The sequence below is a fragment of the Alligator mississippiensis genome, chromosome 5 (assembly GCF_030867095.1).
Source record: "Alligator mississippiensis isolate rAllMis1 chromosome 5, rAllMis1, whole genome shotgun sequence".
Classification (NCBI taxonomy): domain Eukaryota; kingdom Metazoa; phylum Chordata; order Crocodylia; family Alligatoridae; genus Alligator; species Alligator mississippiensis.
Window position 1 is genome coordinate 29,493,382 of NC_081828.1, and position 17,380 is coordinate 29,510,761.

Sequence of the window (17,380 nt, forward strand, 5' to 3'; positions counted from 1 at the left end):
TAATGCAGGCAAGATAATGCAAATATGTTTATGTTGGCTGATATCCCCTCCACTCCAAAAAACTTCCCAAAAAATTTTGCAAGGAAAGGGCTTTGCCTTGAAATAAACTTAAGGCAATAATTTTCCTTAACTCACATGTAAACTGTTAGGAAAGCTGATGTTACCAATGACGTTCCACTGCTAATGCTGTGGATCCTCTTCTCAATTTAGGTGATTAAGGCAAAGTTCTCAAACACAGATGGGTCTGAAATTGTGCTGCTGACAGATGGAGAAGACAACACTATGAGAAACTGCCTTGAGGAAGTGAGAAGGAGTGGATCAATCATTCACACCATTGCTTTAGGGCCACAGGCAGCCCCAGAACTAGAAGAATTTTCGAAAATGACAGGTAAATACTTTTCTAATGAATCCTGCTTTGGCAGGCATATCTAAATGATGAAATGCAAAAGCAAAGCACATTTTAGCTTGAAATATAGGAAGAAAATAAACTTAGTTATCATATTCAAGGCTCATTTGTAGAACGATTTATCCTGTTCAAAGCTGATTTGTAGAATGTTCATTCGTATCTCAATAAACCTCATAGGATTTTGTTTTACTTGCCTTTGATTAGAAATAGCAATATGGCAGAGCAGTGGTTCTCAACTGCTTCAGGGTCATGGCACCCCTCCACCACTTCTTGGAAGGTAATGGCATCCCAAGCCACAATTTACGTCAGTGCTTCTCAGCTGGGTTATTCTGCCTCCAGGTAAAAATTCCCTGTACCTGCATCCCCACTGTAGCAGTGCAAAAAAGGCTATGGTATGTGGACGTGGTACTGCTGCATCGGGGCTCTGATCAACCTAAAGCTCGTAGGAGGAGCCTGTAACAGGTTTCTAGTAGGGCTGTGTGAAACAGCACCATTTTGTTTCAACTTCCATTTCACCATTTCAAAGGGACAGAGTTTTGTTTTTTCTGCTTTGAAGCACTGTTCTGTTTCATTGAAACTGTTTTGCTGTTTCAACGATGTTTTGCCGGATTTTGACGTTTTGCCCATGGGCTGTGATGGGGAATCATCAAAATGCCTATAACTTTGTTATTTCTTGTCTGATTCAGATGAGCATTGCAGGGACAGTAGCCCCTTCTGAGGGCATGACACCTGCCAAGTTTCAAAGAGATAGATACAGGGAGTTTTATGAAACTGTACCACAAACTGTTCAAAGCAAAACTAATATCACTTGCCAGCAGCGGCAGCCTACTGTTATCCTGCAGGGTCTCGCTATCCCTGGGAGGAGTCTGGCACAGCCCTGCAGCCCTCCCAGGGGGTGTGGGCCCCCAGATCAGTGTGCAGGATGACAGCAGGCTGCTGCTGCTGACTGGGGCCAACACCAGCACTGGGCTCTTCCCGGTGCTCAGTGCAGGCTGCACCAGGCAGACTCAGGTGCTGGCACTGGCCCCAGCCACCAGCACCAGCATGCTGTCATCCACATACTCCACAGTCAGTGAGTATGGAGCCTTAAAAAAAAACCAACAAAAAAGCCCCGCACTCACTGGCTCTGGCAGCGGTGATTGGGGCCTTTGGGCGCTCATGACAGAGCCCCCTACCACAGTGCTGAGCAGTGGGGATCGCCCCCCTGCTTGGAACCCGTGCAGCAGCTGCACCGTTGCTTGGGTGCAGTGCAGCTCAGCAGGGTGCTGTCTGCTGTCCCAGACCTGGGGCAGCTCCACGTGTCTTCCAGAGCTCCCAGTTCATTTCCTAGCTCTCTGATCGGTTCCCGCCGCTCTTCCTGGGGGGCGTGGTCCCCAGATCTGCGCTCAGGGTTTCAGCAAGATGCTGCTGCTGGCTGGGGAAATAGCCCAGAGCTGCCACCATCCACAGCTGGCAGCAGCAGCCTGCTGTCATCCTGCATCATCCAGGGGCCTGCACCCCTTGGGAAGAGCTGGAGGATGTAATCAGAGAGCTGGGGGAAAGATCAGGGAGCTGGAGAATTGAACCAGAAACTGGGGGAATGCTCAGGACCTGAGAATGTTCCCCCACCCCCAGTTGAATTCCCCAGCCCCTGGTTGAATTCCCCAGCTCCCTGTTCGATTCCCTGGCCACCAGCTCGATTCCCCAGCTCTCAGTTCAATTCTACAGCCCCTGGTTCAATTCCTCAGTTCCGTTTGATTCCCCAGCCTCCGGGTCAATTCCCCAGCCCCCAGTTCAATTTGCCAGCTCCCGATTTGATTCCCCAGCTCTCTAATCATTCCCCCAGCTCTTCCTGGAGGGTGTAGGCCCCTGGATCTGCACACTGGGTTTCAGCAGGCTGCTGCTGCAGGCTGGGGCCATCGGCAGCACCGAGCAGCTGCCACTGGCCCCAGCCTGCAGTGGGAGCTTACTGAAACCCTGCGCACAGATCAGGGGGCCCATGCCCCCTGGGAAGAGCTGGGGAAATGATCAGAGACCTGGGGAAAGTGATCAGAGAGCTGTGGAATCGAATTGGGAGCTATATATCACTATCAGAGCTGTCCTTCCCTCCTCTTACCCCTGCCTTTCCTTAGTTTCTGTTTAGCTACAAGCAAGCCAGCTTCAAAACTCGAAACATTTTGAAACTTTTGAAACATTTCAAGTGCCCTTGTTTCGAAGCTGTTTTGAGGCTTTTGCTTCATTTCAATTTCGTTCTTTCCGGCTCAAAACGAGTCAAAACAGCTTCATAACAAAGCACCCACTGAAACTTCATGCAGCCCTAGTTTCTAGCTGCTGTTACTTAAAAAGATTGCAGCAGATTAAGGGCTGCAATCAGCAGGTAGCTGACCTAGGTGCAAAGGCTAAAGAGATCTAGGTCCCTCAGTCTCTCCTCGTAGGGCCTTGCCTGCAGGCCTCTGACCATACGAGCGCCCTCCTCTGAACCCTCTCAAGATTCTCTGCATCCCTCTTGAAGTGTGTTGCCCAAAACTGGATGCAGTACCCCAACTGCAGCCTGACCAGTGCCACATAGTGGGGAAGCATCACCTCCCTGGACATCTTTGTCTTGCATCTGCATGATTGATTTCTGTTATTTACATGGGAATGATTTGTAAATACTAAACCTTCCTAAATACATGCTTTTAAATAAAATAATTGTGATAAAACCAGTAGTGGTCTCATATACTCACAGGTAGAGCGCTCTAGCTTAGGAATCTGAAGCATCTCTACTATACTGTTGACTAGGATACTCAGTTCTGGTCTGAGTTAAAATTGCATTGTTACTTTTAACTTAAGCCATTTTAAGGGAATCTATGTGGAAACTGTATAATGCTACAATACAGGACAAATGCCAGTGGGATTTATATGTTCTGGTTTAGTCTCAGTTTAACTTCAAGTAGGGATTCCAAAGGTATGTGCTGTATGTATTAATAGTCATGTCTACTTGCTACCACCATAGAAGAATTATTCTTATAGGAGGACTATGTGCCATTACAGAAATGCTCACTGAGGAACTAATCCAGTTTGGCTTCTTAAGTGCCTAAGCAGCATGTGGGCTGAATTTTGGTGGCTAACTTCTCTCTGATCTGGATTGGGCCTAATCCATAAACTACTAGTTGAGGTGATGCCTTCAGAATGGACTGGAAAGTTTACTGTGCGCCTGACCTTGGGCTTCAGAGAATGTTCAGAAATGATCCAGGCTGATCAATTGGGTGCCTAACTTCTGCCTACGCTTAGTAGCAATTCAGTTTAGTGCTGGGGAAGCACCTTTAGTCTTTGGAGAGGTTTGATCCACTTACCATGCTTGAAACATGCTTAACTTGTGCTACAGTCAGGTCATGACCGCTAGTGGAGGACCAAACGATATACTTAAAATCAAGGAGTTATCATCTAGGTTGCTGAGGGATTAACCACAGAATCCACCAATGTTATTCCTATAGAGATGTTTTTCAGAGCAGAATTTTACTTTGAGGGAGAAACGTAGCTCAGAATCCAAAATTACTAAAAACAGCCTAGAAATGAGTGATCATTGTACTTGATGAAAAGTGACAAAATAACCGTCCTTTGCCAGACAAAGCCATATGGATTTAAATGGAAATAGCTGGGAAGCTTTTCCAAACCAGGATTGTTGACTCAAGTGTCCATTTTAACTGATTCCTGATGATCATCCCCCAAAGCATGCACAGAGGGCAATACACAAGTTCTAAATCATCAAGTTGGCTATTTCAGTGTTGCACTCATTTAGGCTAGCACAAGGCTCATAGCAAAGGTATGTTCATTTCTACAGTTAAATTACTATTCTGATTATTTTAATAATTACATTTCAGGAGGTTTGCGATTCTATGCCTCAGATACACTGGAATCCAGTAGTCTAACTGATGCATTCAGCGGAATTTCATCAGGAAGTGGAAATATTTCTCAACTCTCTATCCAGGTCTGAGTTTCAAAGCATTTTTTCCCATGTTAATAGGCTATTTTTTCCCCCATGTTACTAGTCAATTAAGAGAGATTTATCAAGGTAATCCTTGATCCTGTGATGCCTGTGGCTCTTCCTCCCTTGCTGATCTCCCTTGAAGGTAGAAACAGCAATAGACACAGAAGGTCTTTGTCTCTCCAAACAATTCAGTTCTGCGCAGAACATGGGACCTTCTCATGATAGCGCCAACAGGGCTGTAAGCATGGGCAACTGGTGCCACCTTAGTCAGGGGGGAATGTGCCCTCCCAGCAACCAGTTAGCAAGTGGGGGTGGGGCCTGCGGCCGGTCACACTCACCTGGAAGCAGCCACGGGAGCGCCGCTTCCGCTTTCGCTTCTTCTGCTTCACTTCCAGGAGCACCGCTTCATCTGGTGCTCCCACTCCTTGGCTGGCATTCGTAGAGGGGGCACCAGCGCTCCCACCTTCCCCACCTGCCTGTCACCTAAGTGGAGAGCCTGGCCTGACAGGGGGTGCGCCGGTGCTCTCAGGGGTGCATGTACACCCCCTACACATCGCCACTGGCTGTAACATTACTCATATTGTTGTGTTCCCTCCTCCAGCAGCGGGACAGAGAGCCTTTACCCACTCAGGCTTCCCTCTAAATAGCCATAATATCAGAGTTGTTCATCTTAGTAAGATGAAAATTATTTTTATTTTAAGTATTTACCTGCTATCTAACCATAAATCATATTTCATTTGTCTGACAGCTTGAAAGCAAAGCTCTACAAGTTGCAGTTAGTCAGTGGATGAATGGGTCAGTGACAGTTGACAGCACTATAGGAAATGATACCTTCTTCATAGTTACATGGAGTGGCTCTTTACCACACATTTTCCTCAGGGACCCTAATGGAAAAGTGTATGGAAATTCTGACTTTACCATTAGTGATACAAACCTCCAAACAGCTCGACTCACTGTAGCAGGCACCGCAGAGGTAAAGTTCAAGTTCTCTCTTTTTGTGTCTGAACTCTTTAATACCTTTCATGGACTAAAATGCCTAAAATCCCACTTTTTGACACCTTTCCTGCCACTGCACTCCTATCATATATATAAGATTTCTGCACAACACACTATATTAAGGTGAAATTAAGGCTGAGCATTCATATCTATAACTTTAAGTACACAAATGGTTCCACGAATGAGAGAATTCCTAAAACCTAAAAAAAAATATCAGCTCTAAATTTGAAATTAGAAGTAATCCAAACATTTAAAAATATTAACAGCTCTGGCCAAGGTATCCAAATGGTCTCAGATTTGGCCTTGTAGTGATATCCTAACTCGAACTGCTCTTTGTGCCACTGAAAATCTCCTTTAATCTAATCTAATATATGATTATCTAAGAGGAACAAGGCTGTTCATAGGATACTAAGTTCTTATAATAAACTTATAATATTCTTTATATTTGATTTGCAGTGGGGAGATTGGCATTATCAGATTCAAAATACATATACAGCCTCTCAAATTATATCAATGACAGTAACCTCTCGAGCAGCATCTTTGGATGTGCCTCCAGTGACTGTGAGAGCTCACATGAATAAGGATACAAACAGTTTCCCTAGTCCTATGGTTATTTATGCAGAAGTTAGCCAAGGGTTTTTGCCTGTTCTTGGTGCAACGGTGAAGGCTACTGTTGAACCGCAGACTGGAACTGCAGTAGATCTGGAACTTTTTGACAATGGCTCAGGTAATTTTTTAATAAATGTCCTTGATTTTTATTTATCAGTTTGCATTCTCCCCACTTGTGTTCTGCATTTTAGAATCTACTACATGCTACTTGCAAATTTATACAAAGGAGTCAGTCACCGGTATGCAATGAGCCCAGAATAAGGGGTTTCAAAGGAAGAAAACTGTGACTCTGGTCTTTAGTAGTGGTACTTTAAGAGGGGGGAAGTGCTTTTAGGATGGGTGAATGGCTTGGTATCCAAACTGATACAACATATGTACCCTGATGTATTGTACTGGGTGTAATGGGAGGAAGAAAGAAAAATTGTGCACAGGAAGGAAAGGCAAAGTCTCTCTTCAAAGCCTGTTTTCTCTCTTGGGCTATCACCTATGATGCAAATAACTGCACAGGGACAAAAGATGGCAAACAACTCTATGCCTAAATTCACTTTCTGAACTTTGAGTATATTTTACATACATGTTACAAAACATGTGTAATACCTTTGTGACTGATTCTTATCACACCTGTAACTGAACACAAGGCCAGTGCCCAGCCTCTGGGGGCCACAGGAGCCTGTCAAGATTCCTATGTGTTCCAGAGGCTGGGAGGCCCCTCAGCAGATCAGGGCTTCCAGCTGAGAGAGCACACCATGGGCTCCCAGGGCTCGGAGCCCCATCAGCTGATCAAATGTGTTTCCCCAGTGGAAAGCCCCATTCAGCTGGTGGGTCTCCCAGCCTGGGGAGCACATAGTGTGCTCCTGCATCTGGAAACCTACTTGCCAGTGCAGGGGGAGCCTGGGAGCAGGCTCCCTCTGCCCTGACAATATGGTGCAGTGGAATCTGATGCAGGCATCCCAGGAAATGCAACTGTTGGGATCCCGCATCAGATCCTATTGTGCATTCACCTTACTTTTACATCTGTCGGGGGCTTAAGAGTTGGTTTTTCAAGTTTGTCCCATGCCATGTGAATCTTGACTGCAGCATTAATGTTAACCCACCAGGGGAAATACATAGTTCCACCAGGGGAAATGCCTGCTGGACTTGGTCCTTGCCATAGGCAATGACCTGGTGAGGGGTCTGCAGGTACTCAACCACCTGGGTGACAGTGATCATTGCCTGCTGGAATTTACTATCCAGCACAGGGTAGTGAAAGCAAGCAGCAAGGCAGAGGTCCTCGACTTTAGGAGGGCTGACTTCTGTAAGGTAAGAAGGTTAGTAGGAAAGGCATTGGGGTCTCAGAGTTTCAATGAGATGGGAGTCCAAAACAGGTGGTTGTTCTCTTAGGAGACGATCCTCCGAGCTCAAAGGGTGTCAGTCCCAATGCTCACCAAGGGGGGAAGGAGTGCTAAGAAGCCCCCATGGCTCAGCAAAGGCATCCAGGGATGCCTGAGGGCAAAAAAGGAAGTGTACAAACAGTGGAAGCAAGGGGCCATCACCAACGAGGATTACACCTCCACTGCTCAGAACTGCAGGGAGGCTGTTAGGAAGGCCAAGGCAGAGATGGAGCTAGGGCTAGTGAACAGAATTAAAGATAATAAAAAGTCCTTTTTCAAATACATAGGAAGTAAGAAGAAGGCACTGGGTAACGTAGGCCCCTACAGGATAGGCTTGGCAATCTGGTGATTGCAGCAAATGAAAAAGATGACCTCTTTAATTAATTCTTTGCCTCCATATTCCTGAACAGGGACCGGGACATCTCCCCCACTAGAGTTTCGGATGGACCCAGGGGGCACTGCCATGCCTAGGGACAGAGATGACCTAGTTAGGGAACTTTTGGAGGGGGTGAACGTGTTTAAATCAGTAGGTCCAGATGCTCTTCACCCGAGGGTGCTGAGGGAATTGGCAGGGGTCATAGTGGGGCCCCTGGCTTGGCTCTATGAGCGCTCGTGGGGCACTGGCCAGGTACCAGAGGATTGGAAAAGGGCCAATGTGGTCTCAATTTACAAGAAGGGGAGAAAGGAGGACCCCAGCAATTATAGACCAGTCAGTCTTACCTCAGTCCTTGGGGAGACCTTCGAGAAAGAGAAAATTATCAAGGAGCACATCTGCAAGGGCCCAGCAGGGGAGTTAATGTTCAAGGGCAACCAACATGGGTTCACTGAGGGCAGGTCCTGCCTGACTAACCTGGTTTCTTTTTACGATCAGGTCACACAGTCCCTATATGAGGGTGTCAGGGTGGATGTCATCTTCCTGGACTTTAAGAAGGCCTTTGACACGGTTTCTCACCACATTCTCTTAAAAAAACTTGGTGACTGTGGCATTGATGCCTACACAGCCAGATGGGTGGCAAATTGGCTAGATGGTCACACCCAGGGAGTGGTGGTGGATGGGTCATTTTTGACCTGGAGGGATGTAGGCAGTGGAGTCCCCCAGGGCTCGGTCCCAGGGCCTCTACTGTTCAACATCTTTATCAGCGATCTGGCTGTGGGTGTGGAATGCATGCTGTCCAAATTTGCTGAAGACACCAAGTTTTAGGGCAAGGTGGGCATGCTGGAGGGAAGGGACAGAATTCAGCTAGATCTAGACAGGTTACAGAGGTGGACGAATGAGAATAGGATGGAATTCAATGCAGACAATTGCAAGGTACTGCATCTAGGGAGAAGGAACCAGCAACACACCTATAAGCTGGGGAACATTCTTCTTGTCCACACGGTGGCAGAAAGGGATCTTGGAGTCTTTGTTGACTCCAGGATGAACATGAGCCGCCAATACGACGAAGTGGTCAATAAGGCTAATCTCACCTTGTTGTGCATCTACAGATGCATCACAAGCAGGTCCAGGGAGGTGATCCTTCCTTTCTATGTGGCATTGGTCAGGCCACAGAGGGAGTACTGTGTCCAGTTCTGGGCGCCACACTTCAAGGGGGATGTGGCTAGCACTAGTCCAAAGGAGGGCCACTCTCATGGTCAAGGGGCAGCAAGGCAGGCCCTACAAGGAGAGGCTAGAAGGTCTGAACCTATTCAAGAGAATGCTGAGAGGGGATCTGGTGGTGGTTTACAAACTCACCAGGGGGGACCTGTGTGAATTGGGGGAGGCTCTGTTCCCCTGGGCGCCACCCGGGGTTACTAGGAATAATGGCCACAAATTGTTAGAGAGAAGGCTCAGGCTAGACATCAGGAGACATTACTTAACAGTTAGGGCTGCCAGGCTCTGGAATGGGCTCCCAAGTGAGGTGGTGCTCTTTCCTACCTTGGGTGTCTTCAAGAGGAGGCTGGACAGATATTTGGCTGGGGTGATATGACCCCGGCATCCGTTCCTGCCCAGTGGAGGGGGTCAGAACCTGATGATCTGTTTAGGTCCCTTCTGACCATAAGCACTATGATACTATGAACCCACTGCCCATCAGCTAAGCTAATTCAGGCATGACTGTGCAAAAATAGTCACAGTTTTGACAGCAGTGTAGATATAACTTTGGTGGCAGATAAAGAAATCATCCCGCAAGCTGTCTCCTTCACAGAGTCCTGTGCTCTGACACTGTGTCAGTCTCAAGACTGCCAAGAAGGTCTCCACCAACCATAACATGAGAATCTCCACTAAGGTAGTTTCCCAGAAAGAAGAGCAATTACATAGTTATATGTATAAATGCCACATTGTTACCTCTGGATAAATATGTAATTCATTTACATCACAATGGAGACAATATCATTTCGGCTGATGTCCATATTAAAATAAGTTACTCCAATAATAGCAGAATCACCTGTGCTTAACTACTGAACAGCCTAAGTGACCTTGCTTACTAGAAGTTACCTTTTTTTTGGACATTAATTCTTAATATTTTATGCCAAGGTGCTGACGTTGCCAAGAATGATGGAATCTATTCAAGGTTCTTCACATCTTTCCATGAAAATGGTAGGTACAACTTGAAAGTGCAGGTCCTGGGAAAAGATAAGAGTACCCGACTTGGCAAGAGACAAAGTCAAGCCTTGTATGTACCAGGCTACATAAAAAATGGTAAGAAACTTTTATAAAAGTAGTAAAATACTTTTGTATTTTTTGCATGCATAAAATATGGCTGAATATGGAAGAGCTTAGCTTTACAGAAATGATTTTTAACCTTAAAATCAGTTAAATGTATTTTTTTCTATTCACATTTGCAGTTTTCAAAAGGAACAGCTGGAGGCACATTACAGGTTTCCCTCGTTTTGTGTGTGTTCTTTATGTGTGAATTTGCTCTTATGTGATGACCCTTTTTATACCAAAAATTGGTTATATGCAAGGTAAATTCACTTTTATATGATCAGTGTGGTGGAAGCCCACAGTCAGCTGCTTTGTATGGTGCATGGTGGGAGTGATGCGCACCAAAATATAGTCTCCCGTGTGGATCAGTGCTCCTCGGTCATTGTCTGTGACGTGTTTTTGTAGCTGCCATCCCCATTATGATAATACCCTGTGCTTGCTCTTGGTGAATACCAAAATTGCCTTATAAAATTGGTAGAAATGGGTCTGAAGGTCAGTACAGTTGAGGTCTTGGAAAGTATCCCTATTTGTAAAGTGGGTTCCCTTTCTGTGAATTCAAGTTATGCATTGTTTTCCAGGAACGCATATACAGCATAAAGCGAAAAAAAAACTGTATTTTGCTATGTATGAGCACCGTGTACAATATTTTAATAAGAATGTTTTATTATACAAAATAGAGTTTTAATAAAAAATACAGTTCTCTCTGGAAGTCAAGAGCATCTCTGAGTTTAAGAGCCTGAAAATCAAAGCTAGTTCTAAGTCTATATTTAATCAACTGAAGAGAGGTCAAAATAGAATTAGAAGTTTCTCATTCCCCATCCTCTCTCACTCTCATATTTCTATAGTCATATATTTGTTTAGAAAAATGCATATACCCAAATGAGTAAGAAAATGGTTACCTGGGATTAAATGCCTTCTAATGCCTACAGTATCCAGGAAGAGATGGGTAGAAGCAAAGTTATTGCATCTATAACCCACTGGAAACCTTCATAATACTCTACCTACCTTACATGATAATTAGCACTGTTTCTAGCTCCAACTGCTCTAAAATCTGTTTTGTGTCTGTGGTTTTCTAAATCTTGTGCCAGGCTGGAGAATACCTGGATTCACTGTATTTTCCATCTTTGCTTCACCTATTCCTGTACTAATCTGAACTACCCCAAGTTAAAAAATACAGGAAGAGAAAAGAAATTAAAGGTAAAAGAAAATGTTATCATTTGGAGTTTTGTACTAATAAACTATTAATTATTTTGGGGGCAGGTGAAATCAAAATGAATGTACCAAGACCTGAAGTCAGTAACAAGGACATTCAAGCAAAGCTAGGAAGCTTCAGAAGAACTACACCTGGAGGTTCTTTTGTTGTGGAAAATGTTCCTTCTCAGTATGTTGATGTGTTCCCACCTTCTAAAATAATTGACTTGCACGCTCATATAGAAGAAGGCAGCATTCACTTATCATGGACAGCTCCAGGGGGAGACCTGGATATGGGACAAGGTAAGCCTGTAGGTTATTTCGCAGATGTGGAAATGATGTTTTCTTGTCACTTGTCTGAAATTACAAAGCACAAGGATCCTACCAGATGAGAAAATGAGCTATATCTTTCCCATTTTCCATAATGTGATAGACACTATGGGCGCGTCCACATGAGCATGGACCTTTGGTTCCCCGGGGACACGTAGCAGTGGCAAGTTGCCCCCGGGTAGCATAGGGGAGGCTGGGCCCAGAAGCCTTACCTGAGGTCCTGGGGGCCTCCTGGAGCTGCAGCGACAGTGATCCTACTGGCTGGAGCCTGGCCGTCACCTGTAGTGCGGATCTGAGCAGTCCAGCTCCACTTTGTAACAGTGCATGGTGCCCAAATGTGCTCTGCTTCGGGCTTTTTTCCATGACTTTTTTGACCTCACAGAAAAAAAAGGAGCAGCGCACACTCGGGCAGCATGCCCTTGCAGTGCGGAGAACAAAGGACTGTGTGGTATGTGGTGCACTCATCTGGGTATGCCCTATGATTTTGCCTATTCTAGCTTTTCCTTGCGAAAAATTCCTAGCATAGACTAGGCCTCTAAGTAACCAAAAGTTCAACACAGCATTCACTGTGACAACACCTAATCCTCGAGAGAAAGGAATGAGAAAACTGTAATGTTTCCAAACCCCAACACTTCATTTTACAGGAAATGAAAAGATTTTATTCTGCCTATCCCATGCTTTCTTATGCACATTCCTACAACTCCTGATGAGCAGCTCATGGAGGAAACAAACTTAGGTTCTGTTACGTGGCTCTTTACTACTGCTCCTACAGCTCAAAACAGCTGTACAGTTAAAGCATATTTGAGTAGGAGGATTCTACAGGGGTGTAGAGTCAGCCTTCCTCCATTCCCTAAAGTAATGGCACTTATGATTAGAAGAGAAGCATTTAGAACCCAAATCAAACAAAAAGCTGGAAAAGTCTGGAACAGAAAATAACCGTGTAGCCTTGAAAAATTAACAGTAGTAGTGAACTAAAGAACATTAGGAAGCCAAGTACAGTTACAGCAACATCCCTGACAAATGGAGCTGCCATTCTGCTATATATTTTAGTTTCTGCCAATACTGGTAGATTGCAGAGACTTCTTTCCTCTCTCTTTTTAGCTTTCCCTTTTTGTCTTTTATGCATACCTGGATATTCAAAGGAAAGGATATTGTGCGAGAAGCTTCTCATCCTATCATTCTAATCTTAGCATTATAGAAAATCTTGTTAAGTGTGTTTGAGGGTGGTAAATGTATGGACCATAGTCTGCACTTATATATGGAAGACTTCCATCCCTGGGTATGTTCTTCTGTTCAGCCAGTTCATTGCTGTAAGTGCTTGTAAGGTAATTCACTTAAGGCTGATTAAGATAAAAAATGCACAACTTAAGTTAACAGCAGATCCTTGGCCAGGTTAATGTGTGGGCCTGACAAGTTCTAATGCAAATCCTGTCCAGGTCTTTTCAGAAAGAAAGGCTGGTAGTTAGTTGAACAAACTAGTCAATGGTTGCGTTGGGAATGGAGTACCATCTGAGTTTCAAAAAAGATAGGTTTCTGCTCTGCAAGTTATTTACAATCATCGCATGTATGCACAGTGAAACATGCATGCTAACATTCTTACCCACTTCCACTTTTTTCCCCTCAGCTAAACAGTACTTCATAAAAATGAGTGAAATTTCTCTGGACTTACGGAACGCTTTTGACAAGGCTACATCTGTGAATACATCTAGTTTGATACCTCAGCCTGCTTGCACCAAAGAATCATTTCAATTTAAACCAGAAAATTTCACAATAGAAAATGGTATCATAATCTATATTGCAGTACGTGCCATGGATAATGCCTTCCTGATTTCAGAAGTGTCTAATGTGGCTCAAGCTGCCTTTTTTTCCCCTCCAAGGGAATCTTTACCTGATACTTCTAATAGTGATAACAATAATAGTGGTAATGTTCTAATGGTGGTGCTAATAATGACTGGATCTATATTATTCTCTGCATTACTGTAAGTACAACTATCTGTTTTATTTAAGAAAAGTAGGGGAGAGGCCCTGGCATTAGAACATAGTAAAACTAACAGCAAATTGAAAACTCACTATAAATTTATCCTTATGATCTCTTCATGACTTTCAAATACAGAAGACAAATACATTTGTAAAATACTGATAATTACACTGATATGGAAAAAAAATAGTCTGTGCTGCAGGATGGGGCTGGTCATATTGCCAGTGCCACCAGCAGTGCAGCAGCTAGCACTGCCCTGCTACAGTCTGACTTCATATTATCTAGGGTTACCATATGTCTGGGTTTTCCCAGACATGTCTTCTTTATGGGTCCTCCCATCTCTACCCAGGTGTTTTTTTTAAATATCAACTGCTGTCCAGGATTTGGGATTTCGCTCTGCTCAGAATCAAAGTTTTCCCCAGCACTGGGCTTCAGTAGGGCAGGGGAGGTTCCTGCTCCTCCAGCAGGGGTAGGAAGCGGCAAAGAGGCAGCAAGGAGCTGCATGGCCAGGTCACACCAGAGCCTGTGCTCACAGGGGTGGGGCAGTCGGGACACGCTTGCAGGGCTGGGGGAGCAGGGGCCTCTGGGTTGGGAGTGAGAGGCAGTGGCAGGGCTGGCGGGATTGTGGTTTGGGAGTGAAGGACACCAGGGAGGGTGGGGGATTCTGGATTGGGAGTGCAGGGAACAGGCAGTGCCAGGGGGCTGTGGGTCAGTAGTGTGGGGCATCAGCAGGGCTGGGGGGACTGCAGGTTGGGAGTGAGGGGTACCAGCAGGGCTGTGGGGGCTGTGGTTTAGGAGTGAGGGGCAGGGGCAGGGCATGGGCATATAACTGCCTTCCCCCACAATCATATTACACCCCCCCACCCGCACCATCCCTGACTGGTGGCCTATTTTTGAAACTATAAATATGGTAACCCTATAATATATTACGGATAGGTTAATACAAGCGTAGCTGTCTCCTTGGACAGTGTTTCTACACTGAAATCTTGTTCAGGCAAAGGAACCAATGTACCAATGATACATACCCTAGTCAGAATTTAGTCTCTAAAAATTGGGTAAGTTTGGCCTGACAGGCTGGCCATATGTTAGGGATTTTGAGACGTTATCACTTCATAAATTTGGGGTACCAGAATAACTTTCTTTCTGTTTCACACTCTGTTATATATTTTCTTTCAGACTGAACAAATGTTATCATTTGGGACCTTTCCATGGTTCTATTTTGTCTTCTGCAATTTTTCCTGGTTCTTAACCATTTTATTATTTGTAATATTTTTTCAGGTTTACAAGCATTTTGGTTATTTGTAACCTTTCAGGTTTTAATTATATTATTATTAGTAATGAAGTCTATTTTCAGATTTAAGAACACTTAATTGGTTGTAATAGCAATAAAGAGAATTCTGTTATAAATAGCTGGTGTTACACTAGTTCTGTATTTAGTTACTGTATTTTCAGGCTGAGATTTTTAAAAAATTTTCTTATAACCATTGTTTTTGCAATATTTCATTTTGTTGGAACACAGGTCTGGAACCTACCTGGTAATCCTCAGACTATATCTGAAGCTTAACAGAGCTGTGCTTGGAATGAAAATATTGAGGATGTCTACACTAGATTTTAAAAATATATTAATTTGTAAAAAGTCTAGTGAAGGAAAGCTCAGTCAGAAAAAGGTTTTTGGATTAAACAAACTATGGAACTGATCTGGTTTTGCAGTTTTGGTATTTTCCAAATAATTCTTTTCATGGTATGAAATTGCCTATAAATCTTATGTTGCCTTTATAGGTAGCACTAGTGGTAAATCCCTCTTTTTAATTAAATATACTTTATGTGCTATGCTGTGTTGCTGTTGCGAACAGGGACAGCAAACAAGGCAGTTTGCAAGCAATTTGCCGGGAGCAAAAGGAGAAAGGGGAAGAGGAAAAGGATCCAGGGACCAGATCCTGCTCCTGGAACCTAAGTGATTGTCTGTGTGTTCAGCTTGGTGAGTGCTTGTTTGGTGGACTGTGTGTTTGGGCATGTGCTCTGCACAGTGCTGAAAGTGCTGCTAGCTGAGTGATTGCTGGGTGATTGCTGCCTGTGTCTAACAAAAGTCCTAAGAAAAGGGCAGGGTGAGTCCAGGCTCAAAAGGAACCAGGGACAGGAAACAGTGCAGTTGCAAACAGTTCACAGGTCAGTATGTTGCTCCTCTCTTTGAAGGGAAGCCTTTAAGATAAATTCTTTCTTTAACTGAGCATAACAAACCTAGATATTTAGCATAAGTAGCTAAAATTCAGAAGTTAGATCAACACACACACAATCCACCTGACAAAGAGAGGGAAGAGCATCTTTGCAGACAGGCTCACTAACCTAGTGAGGAGGGCTTTAACTAGGTTCACTGGGGAATGGAGAACAAAGCTCTATGGCAAATGGGAAATCAGATGACCTAGAGCAGGGGTTTCCAACCTTTTTAAGTCTAAGTACCCCCCAACAGCTGGAAGAACATGGTGCTGGGGGGTGGGGGGCAGTGGGTAGCGAGCGGCCAGAGGCAGAGCAGGGAGATGGGGACGGTGCGCGGGTGGGAGGAAATGGAGCACTGCTAACTCCCAGGAGCAGGGCCAGGGCAGTGCAAGGCAGTGGCACCCCTCTAAGGGGCAGGGAAGCTCTCATGCTGCCCTTGCTCCGCCCCAGCCCTGAGAGGCAGCTGTGCTCCCCCTAGGACTGTTCCAAGTACACCCAGGGGTACCTAGTGGAAGCACAAATCAGAGTGGACAACAGGGGAGGCCTTCTCATTCTTCCTGAGAAAGTAGGGCAATCAGTTAGTTGCCTCAGGTGTCTGTACATGAATGCACGGAGCCTAGAAAACAAGCAAAAAGATTTGAAAATCCTTGCACAATCACGAAACTGACGTGATTGGAATAACAGAGACTTGGTGGGAGTTTGCATGACTGGAGCACTGTCATGGATGGGTATAAACTGTTCAGGAAGGACAGGCAAGGGACAAGAGGAGGACTTGCTTTCTATGTAAAAGAGCTGTATGATTGATCAGAGGTACAATATGAAACTGGAGATAGGCCTGTTGGAAGTCTCTTGGTTCAAGTCAGAGGGGAAAGCAACAAGGGTGATGTTGTGGTGGGTGTCTGCTATAGATCACTGTACCAGGAAGATGAGGTAGATAAGGCTTTCTTTAAACAACTAGCAGAAGTTTCCAGATCAAAGGCCCTGGTTTTCATGGGGGACTTCAATCACCATGACATCTGCTGGGAGGACAATACAGCAGCACACAGGCAATCCAGAAAGTTTTTGGAGAGAACCAAGAACAACTTCCTGGTGCAAGTGTTGGAGGCAAACAAGGGGCCATGTTCTTCTTGACCAGCTGCTCACAAACAGGGAAGAATTGATGAGGAACATAGAAGGGGATGGCAACTTGGGCAGAGAAGGCACTTCAAGGATGTCCTCCAGGCCAACTTGAAAAAATGTCCTCCAGGCCAACTTGAAAATTGACATCAACTCATGGGAGAGTATCACCCAGGACCACCCCAAATGGTAGAAAATCTACTGCAAGGATCTCAGTATTTTGAAACTTTATGATAACAATAAGAGATGGCATGCTGCAGACCAAGTCAAGAATCCAGAGCCACTCACCCCACCTGGACACGTGCCCAGGTTGCAAGTTTCTGTTGATCCCAGATCAGCCTCATCAGCCATCTTTGGACCCACAGAGAAGACCGTCATGGAAGACAGACTCCGAGGGATTGCCAAAGAAAGAGCTGCGGATGGTCCTGCTTTGACCGGGTTAGACTAGGTGACTCCTAAGGTCCCTTCCAACCCTAATTCTCTCTGATTTCTATTATTCTTTTGATTGTTGTGAATGTGATAGCAGAGGGAGATTAAT

At 44.9% G+C, this 17,380-nt stretch overlaps 1 protein-coding gene across 1 annotated transcript in view; it reads left to right on the top strand.

Moving 5' to 3' along the window:
* Nucleotides 1–15,209, top strand: part of LOC102560658 (calcium-activated chloride channel regulator 1-like) — a 31,061-nt gene extending 15,852 nt beyond the window's left edge. Inside the window, exons 8-14 of the mRNA XM_019479126.2 lie at nucleotides 211–388; nucleotides 4,249–4,355; nucleotides 5,104–5,328; nucleotides 5,808–6,078; nucleotides 9,843–10,007; nucleotides 11,274–11,507; nucleotides 13,159–15,209. Coding sequence (XP_019334671.1) covers nucleotides 211–388; nucleotides 4,249–4,355; nucleotides 5,104–5,328; nucleotides 5,808–6,078; nucleotides 9,843–10,007; nucleotides 11,274–11,507; nucleotides 13,159–13,517 — 1,539 coding nt within the window. The 3' untranslated portion in view covers nucleotides 13,518–15,209. The remainder of the gene's footprint in view (nucleotides 1–210; nucleotides 389–4,248; nucleotides 4,356–5,103; nucleotides 5,329–5,807; nucleotides 6,079–9,842; nucleotides 10,008–11,273; nucleotides 11,508–13,158) is intronic.
* Nucleotides 15,210–17,380: the final 2,171 nt, after the last annotated feature.